General features: G+C 37.4%; 1 protein-coding gene across 16 annotated transcripts in view; it reads left to right on the top strand.

The window, feature by feature from the left end:
* Positions 1–19,245, top strand: part of ptprub (protein tyrosine phosphatase receptor type Ub) — a 390,953-nt gene extending 371,708 nt beyond the window's left edge. For 11 of the 16 annotated variants that reach the window (XM_067448179.1, XM_067448178.1, XM_067448177.1 and 8 more), the window contains 6 exons: positions 494–643; positions 5,873–6,187; positions 7,393–7,518; positions 9,898–10,055; positions 14,189–14,324; positions 16,234–19,245. In XM_067448179.1, coding sequence (XP_067304280.1) covers positions 494–643; positions 5,873–6,187; positions 7,393–7,518; positions 9,898–10,055; positions 14,189–14,324; positions 16,234–16,296 — 948 coding nt within the window. In that variant the 3' untranslated portion in view covers positions 16,297–19,245. The remainder of the gene's footprint in view (positions 1–493; positions 644–5,872; positions 6,188–7,392; positions 7,519–9,897; positions 10,056–14,188; positions 14,325–16,233) is intronic. The other 5 variants (XM_067448185.1, XM_067448183.1, XM_067448181.1 and 2 more) reach the window with 2 other exon arrangements.
* Positions 19,246–19,572: the final 327 nt, after the last annotated feature.

Raw genomic sequence — 19,572 nt, 5'->3', positions numbered from 1 at the left:
CGATACACTGATTCATAACTGTTCGAAACTTTGTTTTGAATTCCAGTCCAAGTCGTTATTTAGTTTTTTTGCGCACAAAAACTATTCTTGTCACTTAATACAATTATTGTAGAATCACTGTAGTGAGATGGGCTTTGTAACGACGTCTTGAGTGCCTTTATGGGTCTTGAGAGAGGAAATAACATTGGTGTCAATGAAGGCCTTTCTGAGCCATCGGATTTCAACAAAAATATCTTCATTTGTGTTCCAAAGATGAATGGAGGTCTTACGGGTGTCAAACGACATGAGGGTAAGTAATTAATGACAGAATTTTTATTTTTTGGTGAACTAACCCTTTAATGTCTTGCCAATCATGCACACAACAGCAAATTCTGTAATTCTGGAGCGGATGGCTCACCCACTCAGACAGCATGGCTTTCAGTCAAGTCTGAATCAAAATGTAGTTTAGTACAGGAAGTTTGTAGTTATGTCTTTGCTTTCTCTCTCTTTGCAGGAGCAGTACATATTCATTCATGATGCCATCCTGGAGGCGTGCCTGTGTGGGGAGACGGCCATCCCTGTGAACGAGTTCGCCCTGGCTTACAAAGAGATGCTGCGGGTGGATTCTCAGAGCAACTCTTCACAGCTTCGAGAGGAGTTCCAGGTCTCTCCTTGCTTAAATATAGAATAAATTAAATATTGCTTTATTTTGCCCGACGTCATGATCGTGAGATCTCATCGGTGCAAAATCCCAGATGACTGTGTAAGGGTGTGTCTCCTGCTGTGGTTCAGGCTGCAGGGTTGCCGAACGACTAAAGAAACATTATCAGCAAGATTGTAGTAAACTGTATGTTTATCTATAACCACCCACTGCTACTTATACCAACGACAGAAATAAGCGCAGTTACAATAGCAAAATATGTGGGAGAGCATTGCTTTAATGTGACTATATTGTATTGCAATAGAGGGTATGCATCGACATCACTTCCCCGCCGGAACACGCCCCCTCAGCCGGGGCTGGGTGGCAGAAGAGCTGCTGCGTGACTGGAGTTAATGGAGTAAAACGCAAGAAGAGCAAACGATTATCAGTTTAAACTAAAAGTTTGGCTCGATATAGTGCTCCTTACAACTTACCAAAGATTCAGTGATCCATGGATAAAGACATGACAGTTATGAATATTTATAACTGTCAGCCATCACATTTTTCGAGTGAATCCTGCATGTAACGTTATGTGCGGATGGGTCAGTGAATTGAAGCGTGTATGTGGTAATACTCTTTATAATCACTAAAAGCTGTCACTCATTCAATAAACACAATCTCACAAAGTTTCGCTGTATTAATCAGTTAAGCTGGTGGTATACAATGAATCTCTTATTTTCACAATGTCTGCACTTACAGAGTATTGACATGCGTGTTAACTGAACTCAGCACCTGGACAAACATTCCAGCGGTGAGAGGATTCTAAATTCAACACCTGTGATTGGCCAACAGCGTTGTAGATATCTACAAACATGTCTGTGATTGGCTACATTACTCACCGAGGGGAAAACACGTTGGAAATGTAATCATTTTGACGAGTGCAAATACAGATACACACTGGATCTTTTGCTAGGTCCTTTTCGCTAATAATATGCTATTATTACAAATTTTTACTGAGTATTACATATCCTAGACAAGCAGTTATTGGCAACTTTTCCCTCTAAAAGCAGAAGCAGCAGCAGGTGGCAGTGGTTTAAATTACACGCCATTATCAAGTCCATCTCAAGTCCAGAACAGCGATGTCCATGGGGTCCGTGGATAAGCCTCCCCCTACCCTGCCTCTCAGGCTATTTGCCACTCAGTAGGGCGTAACTGCAGTCGTTCTGCTAATAGTAACGTCACGTGCATTCCCTCTATAGGTAACACTTCAAAGTCAATGCCATATCAAAACTAGTTAGCAAAGCATTTGCAATTGAAAGAAATTAATGGCAAAATCTGGTTGCCCCACGAAAAGAGAGAGCCAGAGATGCAAGACAGCCAGATAATTAGAGACAGAGCAACACTTATAATTTTCTTTTTATCTCTTCCATGACCATGTGACTGAAACCCTAATCTTAGCCTTTCAAACTGACCAATCAGACCTAACTTCCCCCACTGTACTACAGGTGTGACACACATTTGAGCTAAAGGTCTTAAACATCTCATTGTCTTTAGGAATTCCAAATGGCCCTTTTGCTAAGACAGATGGGGTTGAAAACAGTACACCAAATATCTTTGTTCAATTTCAAATATCTTTTATTATTTTCAATCATACAGCTGTACATTTAAAACATTTTTTATCTTCTACTCGCCTGTGATTGTCACATTACAAAGCAATTTCACATTCATTGACGGCAGATAGACATGCACTGGTCGACCGTCATTTAGAACTGAGCGTTTTTGTGCCCAAAAAACACAAAACAACAAACAAATAACGTTGCTGTTTTTAGCCAAACTTTGTTCCAAAGTTGCACGCAAAACTGCTTTGCAGTAATTTCCCAAAATGTCATTTGAGTGGATATATTATGAAGGAAATAGAGGAAAATACTGTACCAGGCACGTCACAGAGGCCAGCTAGTAGTCACTGTGCAAGTGAACCTCACTCCTCTGACTGCAAGAGACGCTCTAGCGACTGACGTTAGAGGTCGCAGCCTTTACCTTCCTTGTTAGAGTGCCTGACACTAATGCCGGCACACCTATGTTTGAGTTTCGCTTGGAGCGGGTGGTTTGAACAGGAGGGGTTCCATTGGTTCCATGACCCGGATGCGAGGGTGTAACGGAGGCCAGCTAGTAGTTGCTGTGTGAGTAAACCTCACTTCTCTGTCCTGAAGTAACGCTCTAGTGACTGACGCTAGAGGTCGCAGCCTTCAGCCTCCTTGTTAGAGCGTCCGACTCTAATGCCAACGGACCCAGGTTCAGGTCCTGAGCGTTTTGAACAGGAGGGGTTACACACAGAACTGTTCACAATGCTCTAAATATTGGTAGAAAAATATAAATATTGAATATTGAATATTGAATTTAGCCTGATGTGGTCATACTCAGTTCTAGTCAGAATATGAGTCTGAAACTGCTCCATTGGGCTGTGATTATGGGCCGTGTTTGAACCGAACCAGGAAAGACATCAATTGGATAGAACTACAACCAATCAGAGCAACGAAGTGATGCATTGTCAAATGTCAACAGAGCTCAACTGCACTGTGTTGCCAAGTCCGCGTTTTTTCGCGGGTTGTTTTCTATGTCCGCGGGCTGAAGCGACTATTATGTGATATAATATAATCACGACTATTACTACCACAATATGACATGTTTTTAATAATATCCTAGCTCTTCCAAGCATTATAATGGTAGTGAATGGGGTCGCGATTTTGAATCCCCCTGTAAATGTAAATTTGCTTAATAGAGCAAAGTAAGGTTGCAGCAGTCAAACAAGACGCTGAGCTACACAGTGTAAAATGTGCTGACCCATAGATTAATGATGAGTACTGTTGAATAAATGTATTTGAGTGTGGCTAGACATTCAGGGGACATTTAAATAAATGTTTCAACTTTAAAACAAAGGCCAGATTGTGGAACTCACCAATGAAAGATGCGCTGACATTCTGTAGCGCTTGTACACCTCCACGCATACAGTAACATAATAAATGGCAGAATGTTGGAAATGCTTTCAAAACTCCTCAGAACCCTTCATTTGTAAATGCTGGCATCTTAGCTGAAGGCTCTTCAGTAGGAGGTTTGATCAATTTTTTTTTTTCTAGACCACCGGACATAAATAATAAAGGTAGTCATGCAAAACATATAATAATAGAAGAAATACCTTGCATTCCTTGTCCATTGGGAGCAGTAGTCAGTTGTGTTTCACTTTGCGACAGATCCTCAGGGAGCGAAAGGCCGGTGAAGGTTATTTAATAAAAGATGTACCATTCCAAATGTGTTGCTGAGAATACTTTTATTGATTCAGAGGGAGGCAGGCTGAACTATCCTTGCTTTCCTGCACTTACCTCTACATTGCATTTTTCTGACTTCCAGGTAAATGATAATGCATTCATTATAAGCGATTTCTTGCTGAGGCTTTCAAAAAGGAAGTACAGCAAGGCAGATTTGGATTATAGGGTGTAGAGTTAGCTTGAACTATTAAGTGTTGATGCAGGATATTATAATGGGTTTTGTGTGTATATCTTTTTTGTGGTTGTGGTTATATGTTCCATGGTTGTAGTAAAGAACAGCAAATCTTTTTATCTTTTGGTTTGCACAGGGAGAACAGTGTGTGTGTCTGTTTGAATTGCACTATTTTGTCCTGATTTTGATGAGCTCATAGAAGTAGTGTTTATTATGCATGAGGTTGGCCTGATTTTGCTATTTAGTTTGGCAATAGCAGTGAGGGTGTGGACGAGTCAGATTGAATGGTTTTTTAAAGCTAGATTCAAAAGCGGTTGTTGGAGTTGAGGGCACATCTGCAGTCACCAGATGCACAATACTATTAATGCATAATGGAGATCTTCATAACCACCAATGTCTCAACAGGAATCCATTTTATTTAGTTTCTTTCTTTCTTTCTTCTTAATTAAATAATTGGGACATTATATCTTACAAATGCTTCTTTATCGAAAAAATTGCAGCTTAATTTCTTGTCTCACAATGTTTTTCTTTTAATTGCGACTTTTTTTTAAATCTCTGATTGCAATAATGTTTTTATTATTGATTTACTCTGAGGAAGAAGCAGGCTTTCATATTTTGTTCTGCTCTCCTCTTGATTTATATCCTGAAGAACCAAATTCAGTATTTTGAGATAAAGGGGCTCGAAGTGTTTCCAGAACTGTAAATGTATTCCCCGGTCTAAAAAGAGCATTTGAAACAGTGATATTTAAGTATGATTTATATAGTAATATACTATTTATTAATTATTTTGAAAAGTAACTGAACAGTATGTAATACCATTTATTGATAACAGTTAACTGTTTATTTATTACAGTAATTTTTCTATTAGAATTTCTAGCAGTTTTGGTACTTCAACCTATTTTATTTCAATTAGTTGCCAACATCAAAAAATGTCATTTTTGTTAAATTGTTTCCTAGTTAGGAGGCATATTATGCCCCTTTTTATCCTGGTGTCTCTGATGCCCTCAGAGTGTGTATGTGAAGTTTTAGCTTAAAATACCCTACTGGTCATTTTTATAGCATATTGAAAATGCCACTTTTTGGGAGTGAGCGAAAACACTCTGCTTTTGAGTGTGTCCCTTTAAATGCAAATGAATGAAGCTCTTCTTTTAAGAAGAGGGCGGAGCCTCAAGAGCTCATGCTCCGGCATACAGACAAAAACAAAACAGGACAATCTCATGCATTGAAAATGTCAGTAGCAGTGTTCAGCCCCATATGTGTTCAGTCATCTGTCATTTGACTGTACTGTGCATAACAAATGTACATTTATAAATTACGCAGACGTCATTGTACAGGGGAATCTTGTTTGAAGAGACTGCTTTTGATTTATGGGAATTACAAAAAAAAAGACAAAAAGAGTGAGTGAGTGGATTTTTACCATTACAGGCTGTTTGTTCGCGCACACTGCGGACACACATCAGTTTAAAGTTAAAGTTAAATAAAAGAATGTTGCATAATAGGTCCCCTTTAAGTTTTTCATCTAATATTTATATTCAATTTTATGTAGCTTTATTTCAATGACAAAAACAATTTTAATAGTTTTAGCAATAACAACACTGATTTATACTGTCTCATTCTAAACTTTTTGACGTCATAGATGCGTCATCACAATAATAAACCCTTCAACCACATATTGTTAATGATGTCTCAGACACAGAAAAATACACTGCAAAGCTTAATTCATCCTCAACATCATTATTCCATTTCTTTTTCTCTCAGACGCTAAACTCTGTGACACCTCATCTGGACGTTGAGGAGTGCAGCATCGCGTTGTTACCACGAAACCGCGAGAAGAACCGCAGCATGGACGTTCTCCCTCCTGACAGGGCCCTCGCCTTCCTGGTGACCACTGAGGGCGAGAGTAACAACTACATTAACGCAGCACTGATGGATAGCTTCCACCGGCCTGCTGCTTTCATTGTAACCCCCCATCCGCTGCCCGGCACGACCTCTGACTTCTGGAGGCTGGTGTTTGACTACGGCTGCACCTCTGTAGTCATGCTGAATCAGCTGAACCAATCCAACTCTGCCTGGGTAAGCATCCGCACAGCCACCAGAAGTTCCACTACAGCACCCAAGAAGGCTTTGGGGGTTTTCTTCAAAATACGTCTTTATCGGTTGCCTTTTTGCATTCGCATCATCGCACGTCCTTTGAAGTCGTTTAAGCTATTTTGTCCCCAGCTTCTCTTAATCTCCCTGTGAAATGTTATATATTCATAAGCCTATAGTCAAGTCTAATTTACATACAGCTTCCCTTTGAGTTTGTGGAGTGGCGTTCCGGTGCTCTTCTTGATCACGGCTCTCTGAAAACCCTGACGTGCGCTAACATGCCGGCAGTTACTCAGTGTCACTCTCGCAGTCGATCTGTTCGTTTTTCTCTCTGTGGTGGATTAACGTCTCTCCCTCTTCTTCATTCGCATGATTGCTCTCTGCAGTCCATAAGTATTAATATTTATCACCTCACTTGCCTCGCTGTCATTAATGTTCTTCCTCTTTCTCGCCTGTTCTCACCAACTCCGCCTGTTTAATTTCAGCTCAGTTCAGTTTAGTAAGGCTACAGAGTTTGGATGTTGAATTCTAAGGCTAAAATATATTCCAAATTCAGTGGAGTCAAAATATTGACGAGATTTGAATGATAAAAATTGGTTAAGCCCAAACTATCGTTCGTTTTTTTACACGTACACGTCAGCGTACAGTGCTCATGATGCAAATTTCACCACCAGAACAGTTTGCGCAGGTCTCGCATGTGCATTGATTTGTCTTGTAATAATCAGCTTTTAAACCCAAGCCAGATTCATAATAGAAAATCACAACTAAAGAGACGGAACAACAACAAAATACCGGAGACCGCAACAACAACGGCCACATTGACAAGTGCTTGTGTGAGGGAGTTATGAGATACCCACAACTTTAGTTTAGGACTTCTTAAGACTAAGAAGACATTTTTATTGGTCGCGACTGCTGGAGAGAAATAGCGCAGACACTAGACAAAGATGAAACATCCTAGAGTGCATGTGTCGACCGCCTCTATCAAATGGAGAATACTTTTTATGGGACTGTGCCAGGGTTATAACCACTGTAGACGTTGAGTGGGACCAGTCAACTTGAAAGAAACTTTGACCTTGGAAAATCCATCCAGAAATCATCAAGAACTTGTCATTTCAAACGATGGCTTCTAAACACTTGTTTTTGTCTATTTGTCTTCCTTGTTCATTAATTCTCTCTCCTCCTCTCTCCAGCCTTGTGTGCAGTACTGGCCTGAACCAGGTCTTCAACAGTATGGTCCTATGCAAGTGGAGTTTCTATCCATGTCTGCAGATGAGGACATCATCACCCGCCTTTTCCGGGTCAAAAATGTGACGAGAGTGAGTTCCATCAAATATCGTTCACTCTCTTCCATATGAATGCTTCTCATATTTCTCCAGCACATAGTAACCTTGGCAAAACCCTCAATATAGCCTTAAGTTCATCGAAAGTTAATCATTTAATCATCATTTTACTCACTTCAGAAAAATTGCTTTAATTGAGCAATTATGTAAAATTACGCTATACAGAAGCATATACAAATGAAGTTTACTGACTTGATCTTTTCGGGCCTCTAAAGGTACAAATAAGGTAAAAAGTCTTCCAGCTGTGCAAATGAGCCTCTTAATTTCTTTCTAAAAATACATAGTAGATTCCAGGTAATTTCCTGGGAGAATTGTTTGCATTACCACCACAGGGCTTTAATGATATTCTGTGATAATACATTTTTCATACCTTGGAACAGGTTGATCATTATGTTGTGCCATTTAACTGTCAGCTTAATTCCTTAAGTTTAAAAGTGGGGAAATTGAGTTTTTTTATGTAATCTTTGAAAAGCTCTGAAAGCATTTTGAGGACTTTTATATTACTCTGTTGGCCATTATGCCATGTTAAATTCAGATCACGGTTTAATAGACTACGAGATAAAGTGGTATAATAAATAGGGTTTGTCAGTCCAATATATTTTTTCAGCCAAAGCTACAAGAGCAATTAAAGAACAGAGGAAAAGCTATTTCAAAATATCCATTTTCATACCATCAGCACATGACACTTCATATGGCGCCACTTTCGCAGGCAAGGGCAGATGCTGAAATAAGTTCCCATAAGCCTGCAGATATGAAATATACATTAATGAGCATGCCACAGAAGGTCATTTTTACCACTTTCAATTTGCCCCAGCTTGTCATTATTGTGAGGGCTAATTTTGTTCTGTTGTTCTCTTCGAACGTTTGATGGCAATGCTCTTTGCCTAATAGACATCTGCAGTTTTCTCACTGCTCAATGTTCAGTTGACAGATGTGATAGTGTTTTAATGCGTTGGCATGCAGCGTGTCTGTGGAACATTAGTAACTAAGGCGATTGAGACGGGGGGAGGAATTTTCAGCACTACAGAGAGAATTATGGGGGTGTGTGGAAGGGATGCTTGTGATTGTGGGCTCATGTGGTATTCAAATCTGACATCTCTATTACTTTATTGTGTGGTAGAGAATCTTAGTGTTACTGCTTCTGCTTTAAACGCTCTGCTCTTTCTGTGGTCGTGACATGTTCGCTTATATTAAGACTTGTTTTTTTTTTTTTTTTAGTGGCAGCCACGAGTTGTGATTATCCAGGAAATCTTACATAATAATTATTGAATTAAATCTTATGTTAATTTAATTTAAACCTCCATATTGTCATGATGCGCTTGGCTTATTTTAATGATTGATTAAACAATGAATAAAAACAAGACATGGTTTGTAGACTGATGTACAGTTAAAAATTATTCAGACACTATATATATATATATATATATATATATATATATATATATATATATATAATCGCAAAAATCACCTATTTTGAAGGGGGGGGTGCTGCTTCTTTCTCATTTTGCTCGAAAGTAGTGCTGCAGACTTGTCACTGGTTTCCTTGACGCGTCACATTTTGGTTTGAGTGTACATCATGGTCAAAGATATTGGAATAAAGAGGTAAAAGGAACGTTTAATAAACCTACGCTAAAGGGTTACCTAAAGGATTTTTTTTTTTCCCTGTCTAATCAACATATGTTAAATTGTCCACTTTGGGAACCAAAAGTAATGTTTCTAGAACATTTATTGAATTATGTATTAATAATTTCTTTACTGAAAAAAAAAAAGTTTAAATTAAAAAAACTCTATATCAAGTTGATACATGCAAAAACCGATTCCACAATCTGTCTGAAAGTCACAATATTCTAATTGAACAGAAATGAGGTTGATTATTATCAGTACAAATAGCTTGGATTTTTTTTTATGTCCTTTAATTTAGACAAAACATCATAATTTATCCTTATCTGGTATGTCCTATACATTTTTTACAACTTGGAAAAAGATTTGGACCCAAAAATCACCATGTCAGACTTAACTATACTGATTTTCTGATTTTACAGATTTTCTCCCAGCAAACCTTAGGGCAGTTTTTGGGGTGTGCCTCAGGGCTCTATATTAATTCCACCTCTGTTTTAAACCAAAGTAGGCATGTATCAGTGCCAGCCTTACAGTGTTTCTTCCCCACCCATGTGAAACTCTCTCCCAGCAGACTCATTCATCACAACCTAAACACTGCTGACTTGGCACTGCTGAGACCTGCATGGAGAACAGTTCTACGCTACTGTACACATCCATAAAAAAGCCCAAATGCACAGCTGGCAATGTATTACTGATTGTGACCTTTACTTTCCCCCCCATCTCATCCATGCGAAGCTGCAGGAGGGTCAGCTGGTCGTGTGCCAGTTCCAGTTCCTGCGCTGGTCTGCGTATCGTGACGTGCCTGATTCCAAAAAGGCCTTCCTCAACCTGCTGGCCAGCGTGCAGAAGTGGCAGAGGGAGTGTGGGGAAGGTCGTACGGTGGTCCACTGCCTGTGAGTAATATGCCAACACGTTCCACACAATCCTAACTCAACTACCGTATTGTTCTGAATATAAGACAACGAAAACAATGAGTGTTTTCTGAAGAAAACCGGTTCATTTTATATTTAGGGTCTAGATTTTGACATGTCATTATACCATGGTCTGTCTGAATACTCGATTCTGATTGGCTGGAAGCTGTGCAATACAATCGATTAATGCACTGGTAGTTCCAAATCAGTTGAATCGCCATTCTATATTAATGCGCTGTTTTCATCGAAGCACACCGACGCATACGTCACACACAGAGAGATCTTCATAAAAACGCTAAGAGTCAAAGATAAGCTTATCGTCTAAGAGCTGCGCGACTGTCATGTTTGCGTGCATCGCTGACGGGACTAAACTTCCAACATATGCGAGACGGTAGCCAAAATTTCAAAACTACAATAAGATTCCCTTCTACTGTTAATTCAATTTTGGTAGGCTACATGGTTTTTACTATGATGTGTATAGCCTAACAATTATGGTATAACAATTGATATACCATAAAAACAACCTGTAGCCCATCTGAATTATATAACAATTATATAATTCAGATGTTTTTATGGTATATCAAAAAGTGTTTCATTTTAAATGTTGATATTTTATTAATTTTACCAGTGTTTATCATACTTTCAATACAAAAATATGCAATATGGAAATAATTATTTATAAAACTTTAATTAATTATAATATTATAATAATTTAATAAAATATTATAATATAAAATTATTATAATCATTTATTTATAAAATACAAGATTTGGTTATCAAAAAGCTTTTTTCCAAAAAGGCCATCTTGAAAAGGAGGGGTCATCTTATATTCGGAGCAATACGGTAAATTATGTTTTTATTGATTTATCAGCATGTGATAATATAACGCCTACTAAAGTGTTTTAATAGATTGGTTGTATTCTTGCTAGCTAGTTGAAGTTATGTATATATTTTTTTAGGTTATGCCTAAAAAAAATCTTCTGGTGGACAACAAGAATCAACTTCCGTTGTGTCTGTTTTGGTCTGGATTTCTGTAAATTCAGTTAATGCCAATGAATACTATTCATAGCTTTAATGCAAATAGATTAAGCAAGCTTCCATTTTGCTAATTAAAAGTGCATGCAATTAAATTAGGTTGTTATAGAGTGTTCCAGAATTGTTGCACTTGCTGATTTTAATTTGCTAAACTGAACAAACATGCTCTTTTTGAGAGTATTCAACTATCGGTTTGGTTTGACTGTTGTTTGGCATTCTGTCCATTGATTTCTGCAGAACAGTAATACATGAATGCTGCTGTGTATATTGTGATGTCAAGCTCCACCTAATGCTAATAACAAACAAACAAAACATCCTGCTGTGTTCAACTGCATCTTTTACTTCCATGTGTCCTCTGCAGCGTGTCATTGATTGATGTTCCTCAAGCCAGTGATGCATACAGATCTTTTTTCTTTCTGCTTGTACAGTGAGACGCATGTCTAATCTAGCAGGTGCACTGCCACTCTTCATCAGTAACACAGGTAGTGGAATATCCGAGGCAGTGTGTTTCAAGTTTTTGAGATTGTATTATCTTTGAAGTTATTCCGAATTGAAGTATTGCTTTTTAGTTGAGAAAGTGAATTGGCTACACCACACAGAAAGTTAAATTTGACTTGGAATTGGAACTACAAGAAGTGGAACTCACTGAATTCTGAAGATCAATGGCTTGGGGTCAGTAAGAGTTTAATAATAATAATAATACTTTTATTTAGCAAGGACACATTAAATTGATCAAAACTGACAGTAAAGACATTAATAATCTTTCTTTTGAACTGTCCATTCATCAAAATATCTTGGGGGGAAAAAAGTAACATGGCTTCCACAACAATATTAAGCATATTGACTGTTTTCCACATTGATCAAATATTAATTTGTTAAAGGGTTAGTTCACCCAAAAATGAAAATTCTGTTATTAATGTCTCACCCTCATGTCATTCCAAACCACAAGACTGTTTTTATCTTCAGAAAACAAATGAAGGTATTTGAATAAAATCTGGACGATTTCTGTTCCTCCATTGACAATCCAGGCAACTACCTCTTCCACTCAAAAAGTTCATAAAAGAGATCGTAAAACTATGCTATATGAATTGAGGGGTTTAGTTAATTTGCATTTGGCAGACGTGCAAGAACCAGGGAGGTTTGCATTTGGCAGACGCTTTTATCCAAAGCGACTTGCATTGAAGGTACACATTTTACATTTTGTTGGTTCTTGCTTGCCCTGGGAATTACTAGCGCCACGCTCTATTATTTGAGCTACAGGAAAGTCAAAATTGTATTGAGTGTGATGATTGCTTTATATGATGAACAGATTAAATGTAGGCTTTTATTCACATTCACAGCCATTAACTCACTCATCAGCTGTGGTAAACGGAAGCTCAAGCATGCTTGCTTGACGCGCGAGAACCAGTGAGGTTCATTCTCGTGTTGCGTGGCACGTTTAAGCTTCCACAAGAACCAATGAGGTTTGTTCTCACGCATCAAGCAAACTTACAGTTGGATTTAGTTTTTTATGTGAATAAAAGCCTAAATTAAATCTGTTTATCATATAAACCAATCGTGACTCTTCAGAACATTTGGACTTAACCACTCAATTCATATGGATTAGTTTTACAATCTCTTTATTTTTGAAGCATTAACTCTTTGAAGGATCAGTGCGTAGCTGTCTGTCAATGGAGGAACAGAAATTGCTCAGAATTTATAAAAAATGTTGTAATTTTTGTTTACGAAGATAAACAACATTCTTACAGGTTTGGAACGACATGAGGGTGAGTAAATGATGACAGAATTTGTATTTTTTGGTGAACTAACCCTTTAAGATAGCCTGACGTGGTCATACTCAGTTCTAGTCAGAATACGAGTCTGAAACTGCTCCATTGGGCTGTGATTATGGGGCGTGTTTCAACCGAACCAGGAAAGACATCAATTGGACAGACCTACAACCAATCTGGACCAATCTGGTCTGAACTTGACCAATAGCTTTGTCATCACAGAAATAAATAAATAAATAAATATATATATATATTAAAATAGAAAAGGCATTTTAGTTCAGCTTAAATGGTGCCCTATACTATTCAGCTAAAATTGTTAAAGCAAATTGAATGCCAAATCAAATATTAGAGCTCAAAAGGGAAAGATAAAAGCATTGTAATAACAGAGCAGAAATAAATGAGCACTAATCAGAGCACTCATACTTCGACAAAAATGAAGAGATAAAGCACTAAATATAACAGATTTTTTTTTTAATTGGCCTGATCTGAACATTTCACACAAACGGTATGTGAACTCAGATTGCCCACAGATAAATGGTACAGAGAATTTTATGAGAGCATGTGGACTGTTCATATTGTTGAAGTATCGTCTCCTCATGGCGGCCCGGGTGATGGCCGTTGTGCCCTTGAACTGCACACTTAATCCTCGTCTTCATAGTGTTATCTCTGTTTGCCAACGAGTCAGATAAGAGTTAATTATATGTAAAATACCAAATACCGGTGTACCTTCTCAAACAAATCATGAACAACATCCTTATGTGAACAATTAAACACACACAATGGTTCTGAGGGACTTCACTCATAGCCAGACTGGATGAACTTAGCCTACCACACACTCCCCTTCCACCCACGTCTGTCTCTCCCCTCTTGCCCGCGATCCGTCTCATCTGGAACCCCAGGCACGAATTCTCTTCCATCGCCGCCCAGAAGCACATCACTCAAAACTGTCACACAGTGTTACCAACCACAGGCAGAGAGAAGAGATTATGGAGATGAAATCAATTATGCTTTAATACAGAACAGCGCAGGCCTTTCTCCGCGCTAAATCCAGAGCTGCCAAAGCACTGACTGCGATTGATTATCTCAGCATTGCCTCATCTGGCTGCCGCTGTCGTGCCGTACGCATACACAGCAGAAGACCTCGGCGGATCTTCAGAAAGCTCTTTGTATGCCTCTTGTGCAGGCTGGTTTCATATTAACTGGATGTCTGAAATTTCTGTTGTAGACTGAGTATCAGTATGCGGCACAAGCTTGAACTGACTTCTTTGCTCATGATGACAGCCGGGTTTTGTTGTATTCGTGCATGTCTAGGAACGGCGGTGGCCGCAGCGGAATGTACTGTGCCAGTAACATCCTGATGGAGATGATCCAATACCAGAACATGGTGGACGTCTTCTATGCTGTCAAGACCCTTCGTAACGCTAAGCCCAACATGGTGGAGACATTGGTAGGTACAAAAGTTCAGAAAGTCTTTGCCTTCCACATAAACACCCAAATGCCACGAGCATCAGTTGATCAGACTGTTCAAAGGCCCAGAAGAGACTTTTTATTGGTAATGCCCATTGAGTAGGCTTTATTATATAGAGAGCTGGGATTTGCAAACATTTAGATGACAAAGACCCCCAAATATGATGATTCTCTTGTGAGGAACCCTAACTAAAATATCAAGGCAGCTTATTTTCATGTATAAAAATAACTTTAAAAAAAAATATTAAATTGTAGTTTTTTCCTAAATTAAATAAGTTCACTCTTGTTATTGTAATAAAGCACAAAAAAATAAAAAATAAATAAATAAATATATATATATATATATATATATATATATATATATATATATATATATATATATATATATATATTGCATCAGTGTTTTTTTAATAATAATAATAATAATAATAATAATAATAAATATATATATATATATATATATATATATATATATATATATATAATTATTATTATTATTATTATTATTATTAAAAAAACACTGATGCAATAAAATAATATTAATAATGAATTCTGTCCAGTTTTTAGAAAACAGAATGAAATGTTATCAAATTTGCTAAATGTTAATGAAAAATAAAATCACTGTTTTATTTATGGATGGATGGATGGATGGATGGATGGATGGATGGATGGATGGATGGATGGATGGATGGATGGATGGATGGATGGATGGATAGATAGATAGATAGATAGATAGATAGATAGATAGATAGATAGATAGATAGATAGATAGATAGATAGATAGATAGATAGATAGAATCTCTTTAAGTTGAATGTTCACAGTCCATTTTTGTTCCGTTGTGGTTTTTGATGGGTTTATATATATATATATATATATATATATATATATATATATATATATATATATATATATATATATATATATATATATATATATATATATAAACAGTTTTTATTAATACCTTAATAAATGTAATCTGACAGCTCTAGAAAGATGCATTTTTTATTTTTTATTTATGAAATGAATACTTTTATTCAGCATGGACGCCTTCAATTGATCAAAAGTAACAGTAAGGATGTTTATAATGTTACAAATCATTCTATACATTAAAAAATGAAAACAAGAAAAACGTAGCATGGTGTCCACAAAAATATTAATCAGCACAATGGTTGTCAATATTTATAATACATAATACATATTATTTATAAATAATAAATATAAATATACTTTTATATAATAAATAATAAATATTACATTATTCTAATACAATGTTCATAATGGAATCATTTTCTCAAAACATAAAATCTTGAGCTCATAAAGGAATAACAATTTTTACATTATGAGAAATGTATTACATTATAAACTCAATAAAAAAACTAAAAAACTAAAATATTTTCATTACTGTAATAGCTTTAAAAACATAAATATTAGAATAACAATTATTAAAGTTTAATAAACATCATAAAAAGAATAATAATAGCATGAATATTTAAATGTCATTTCGCAGGTAGTTTAAGACTGGCTTTAGATTTTTTAAAATGTACTGTAAGGGAATACTAATATTTTAAAAGCTAATACAATAATGAAAATATAACATGTTTTTTGTGAGTTTATAATATAATAACTTTCTCCCAAAAAATGTAGTACATTATTTAAGAGCTCAAGATATTACATTTAGAGAAAATTATTACATTATCAGCAATAATAATGTAATACTTGCACATTATGTGCAGTTATTACATAATGAGCTGTATTTTTGACCAAATAAATGCAGCCTTGTTGAGGATAGAAATATTATACAACCCCAAAAGTTTGAACTGTAGTGTATACATAGATGTGGAACTGAATTATTGCACTGATTTGTCATTTCTCTGTGTGTGTGGTGCAGGAGCAGTATCGTTTCTGTTACGAGCTGGTTCTGGAGTATTTGGACTGTTTGGAGGTCAGATAGCGGATCCCCCCCTCCCCCCAACCCCCCATGCTGACCTCACTGCATGGAGCAGGACCACCGACAGGCTCACTCCACACCCCCTCAGCTTCCCGTCTTTCTGTCATCTTACCCAGATCAAAAAGCAGAAGGAAGAAAACGGGACAAAAAATTGAGTTCTCTACCTTTTTTTACCCCAAACATCTAAATATGTTACATCCCTTTGTGTCGTGCCTGTTTTTTTTGGTTTAGGATTTTTCCAGCACATTTTCCTCAAACCTGTGAGCGATTCCAGAGCCTGGCTTGGTGCGGTGCGGTTGGTTTAGCTCTGCTCGCAGAGATAGTGGGCTATTTCTAAAAACAGCGGCTTTATTTTACACCTGCCTGTTTCTCTCTGGCTGGCTGGACTGAAGAGCAGAAATAAACATCACTTGGAGAAGATCTCTTCATGTGCAGTGCAGCGAAGATGAGAGTCGGTGTCTGTACCGTGGCTCTTAAAAAGGAGTCGGGCACCTGCCATGCCCCTTAAAAGCGCCAAAAGGACAAAACACATGCATGCACAAACGCCGACATCCACACACACACAGATTCAACCAGCAGACAGCTTTCCATCAACTGCCTATCAAGACGTCGATGCCTCTTCAACGCAAAGGGCGCGCTTTTTCACCGACGTTTTACGCGTCTCTGAGGATTGGTTCTCGTATCATCGGAGGCGGAGTTTATTATAATATATGGTGCCATATGTCTCAAGAGGAGATTGACAGGAGAGTCAGACGGCCATGTTGCCCTGCTGTGGCTTTCCTATCTTGTTGTGACTGTTGTCTTTTTTCCTCTCACTTGTATATATACTTAACGTCTGCTGGAAATCCCTTACGTCTTAAGGTGCAAGTCTCAAGTGCTAACAGAGGCCCTGTGTGCTTAAAGCAAAGGAAGTACATTAACAAGGGACAGACGTGATGGCATTGGAAAGCTTGCGGTGGATTACACCCTGACCTTTGTCCTCTCACTCAATGGTTTTGAGAGAGCGCAGTCAATAGTCTTTTTACAACGGCGCTGCGAAACGGGGAACGGCGGCGAAACAGTGTCAGAAGTGAGGAGAAAGGGACCAAAAGGAGCACCGGCAATCTTCTTCTATTCACTTGTAACTATTTATCGGACTGACTCTTGTTCTTTGAGTGGATTTTGTTTAACAATTGTGTGTACAGCTGAATCCTGGGCTCGAGATTCTTCAAAGCATCTCTTTAAGTTGCACGTTCGCAGTCCATTTTTGTTCCGTTGCGGTTTTCGATGGGTTTTAATAGCTGGACACATGATGGTTGATCGTCTGACCGTCGAGTGTGCGTACCATGGGTGCAGTCCTGTTGTGTCTCATGAAGCTTTTTTAACCATTACAGGTACATGTCCCATGTCAGCTAGGCTGAAACTTTTTAAAAGAGTGATTTTAGCATTTCACACATCAGAAATTTTAAACCAGATATAGCTTTTATTCCACTCTTATTGAGCAAGAAGTTATTTTATGATATATATCTATTTTTATGCTACTATTACACATTTTTATTTTATTTTGACATTTCATTGTTTCTGCTACACTGTAAAATCATACAAATCTGGCTTTTAAACTTGATTTGATGTGCTTGGTAACAGGGTCATATAAAATTGTACTTATGTGACTTTCTGACGGTGAAATCAACCTTTTCTGAAGTCGAAGAACCTTCTTTCACTCTATTTGTTGAGAAGAACATTTATTTTTTATTTTTTAAGAGCTTCAGGCTGTATTTTGTATCTTATTTGTGGTGCCAGACAGTTTAGTGCAGGCAAGTAGAACTGACAGCCGAGAGAACCATATATTTCAATGGTGATAAATACAGATTGGTATTTTTAACTATAATGCTCAGAGTATCCACATCAGTATTATACTCGCATTTCCCAAATTGTTATGACCCCAACTGTGAAATTGCAGTATCAGCAAGATGCCAAGTTAACAAACCACAGGCGTTTTCCCAATGATTGCATTAGTTTGCAGAAAGCGTCTCAGATGTCAGGCTGCTCTGAGTGACAGCTCAACACAGCACGAGATTCGTTACATTAGCAAGCTAGTTAGAGGGACACATCCAAAAATGAGAAGTCTGCCATTATTTACTAATCCTCAAACCAAAATGATTTACTAGATCCAAACCTATATTACTTTATTTTGTATTTGATGCAACATTTTGATGAATTTAAAAATCGTATGGGTATGGGAAGACGCGATGATAGAATTTTTATTTTTGGGGTAAACTGTTCATCTGAGGGAGCCAGAGAAAATATGAATCGATTGAAGAGGCTACAAAGACAGTGTTGTGACTTTCTTCACCGAAATCTTCACACCATCCCCCCTGTGGACTTTCATTGAAAGTGCCTGGTGGAACGTATGTGTACATATAGATGTATATTTGTGTTCTGTGAATAGTATGTGAATAAAGTTTGTTTGGCCAGATTTAACCATTTAAAAGTAACAGAAAGAGTTGAATGTACTGTTCTGTCTAAGACCTATTTCCTGAATATGCCGCCAAAAGATCTGACACGTTCTCGGTCAGCTGAGAATGATCTCTAAAACCATTCCAAAGTCGCCCGTTCAGAAGGCCCATTCAGTCACTTTAAACCCTCCAATGATTGTTTTGTTGTTTTACCATGCTCATTCCAAAGACATTAGCCAACTTTCTGCTAGTCACCTATGCTAATACCGCATAATTATCCCCAGTGTCTCACTACGAGAGAGGAAGGACAGGACTTTAGCCACTCTTGACAAATGTTGAGCCAGGTCCTTGTTTTTTTGTGCGTTTGGTTTGTTTATTTGTTTCCTTCCAAGTGTTTCTGTATGATACTGAATGAATTGAAAAAAGAACTGTGTTTTTGACCATGTGTTTGTGGGACTGGAAGAGGACGTGGAGGCATATATCTCATGGGGAACTGAGGGTTGGGGTGGGACAGGGTGTTTAAACAACAATAAAATGTTCTAAGACTGTAAATGTCTTATTGGAGCATTTATTTATTCAACCTCTTTTGTGTTTGTGTGGCTTTAAGGCAAGACTAAATATGTTTGTTTGCATTAGGAAATGCATCGGGAGTCATGAAATAATGAACATTTTTAATATTAATACATTATTTAATGTATTATTATTAATGAACAATCTAATATTTATAAACTAAACTAGATCAATAAATGCTGTAAATCGTATTCCATAACTAGTTTATGATACCTAATGCATAAATTGAGTACATATTGTGTAAAATAAGTTCTAATTCGATTGTCATTAAATT

The sequence above is a fragment of the Pseudorasbora parva genome, chromosome 7, assembly GCF_024679245.1.
Source record: "Pseudorasbora parva isolate DD20220531a chromosome 7, ASM2467924v1, whole genome shotgun sequence".
NCBI classification, from domain to species: Eukaryota; Metazoa; Chordata; class Actinopteri; order Cypriniformes; family Gobionidae; genus Pseudorasbora; species Pseudorasbora parva.
The sequence above is the reverse complement of the archived record's forward strand: the minus strand, read 5'-3'. Positions and strand labels throughout refer to the sequence as shown.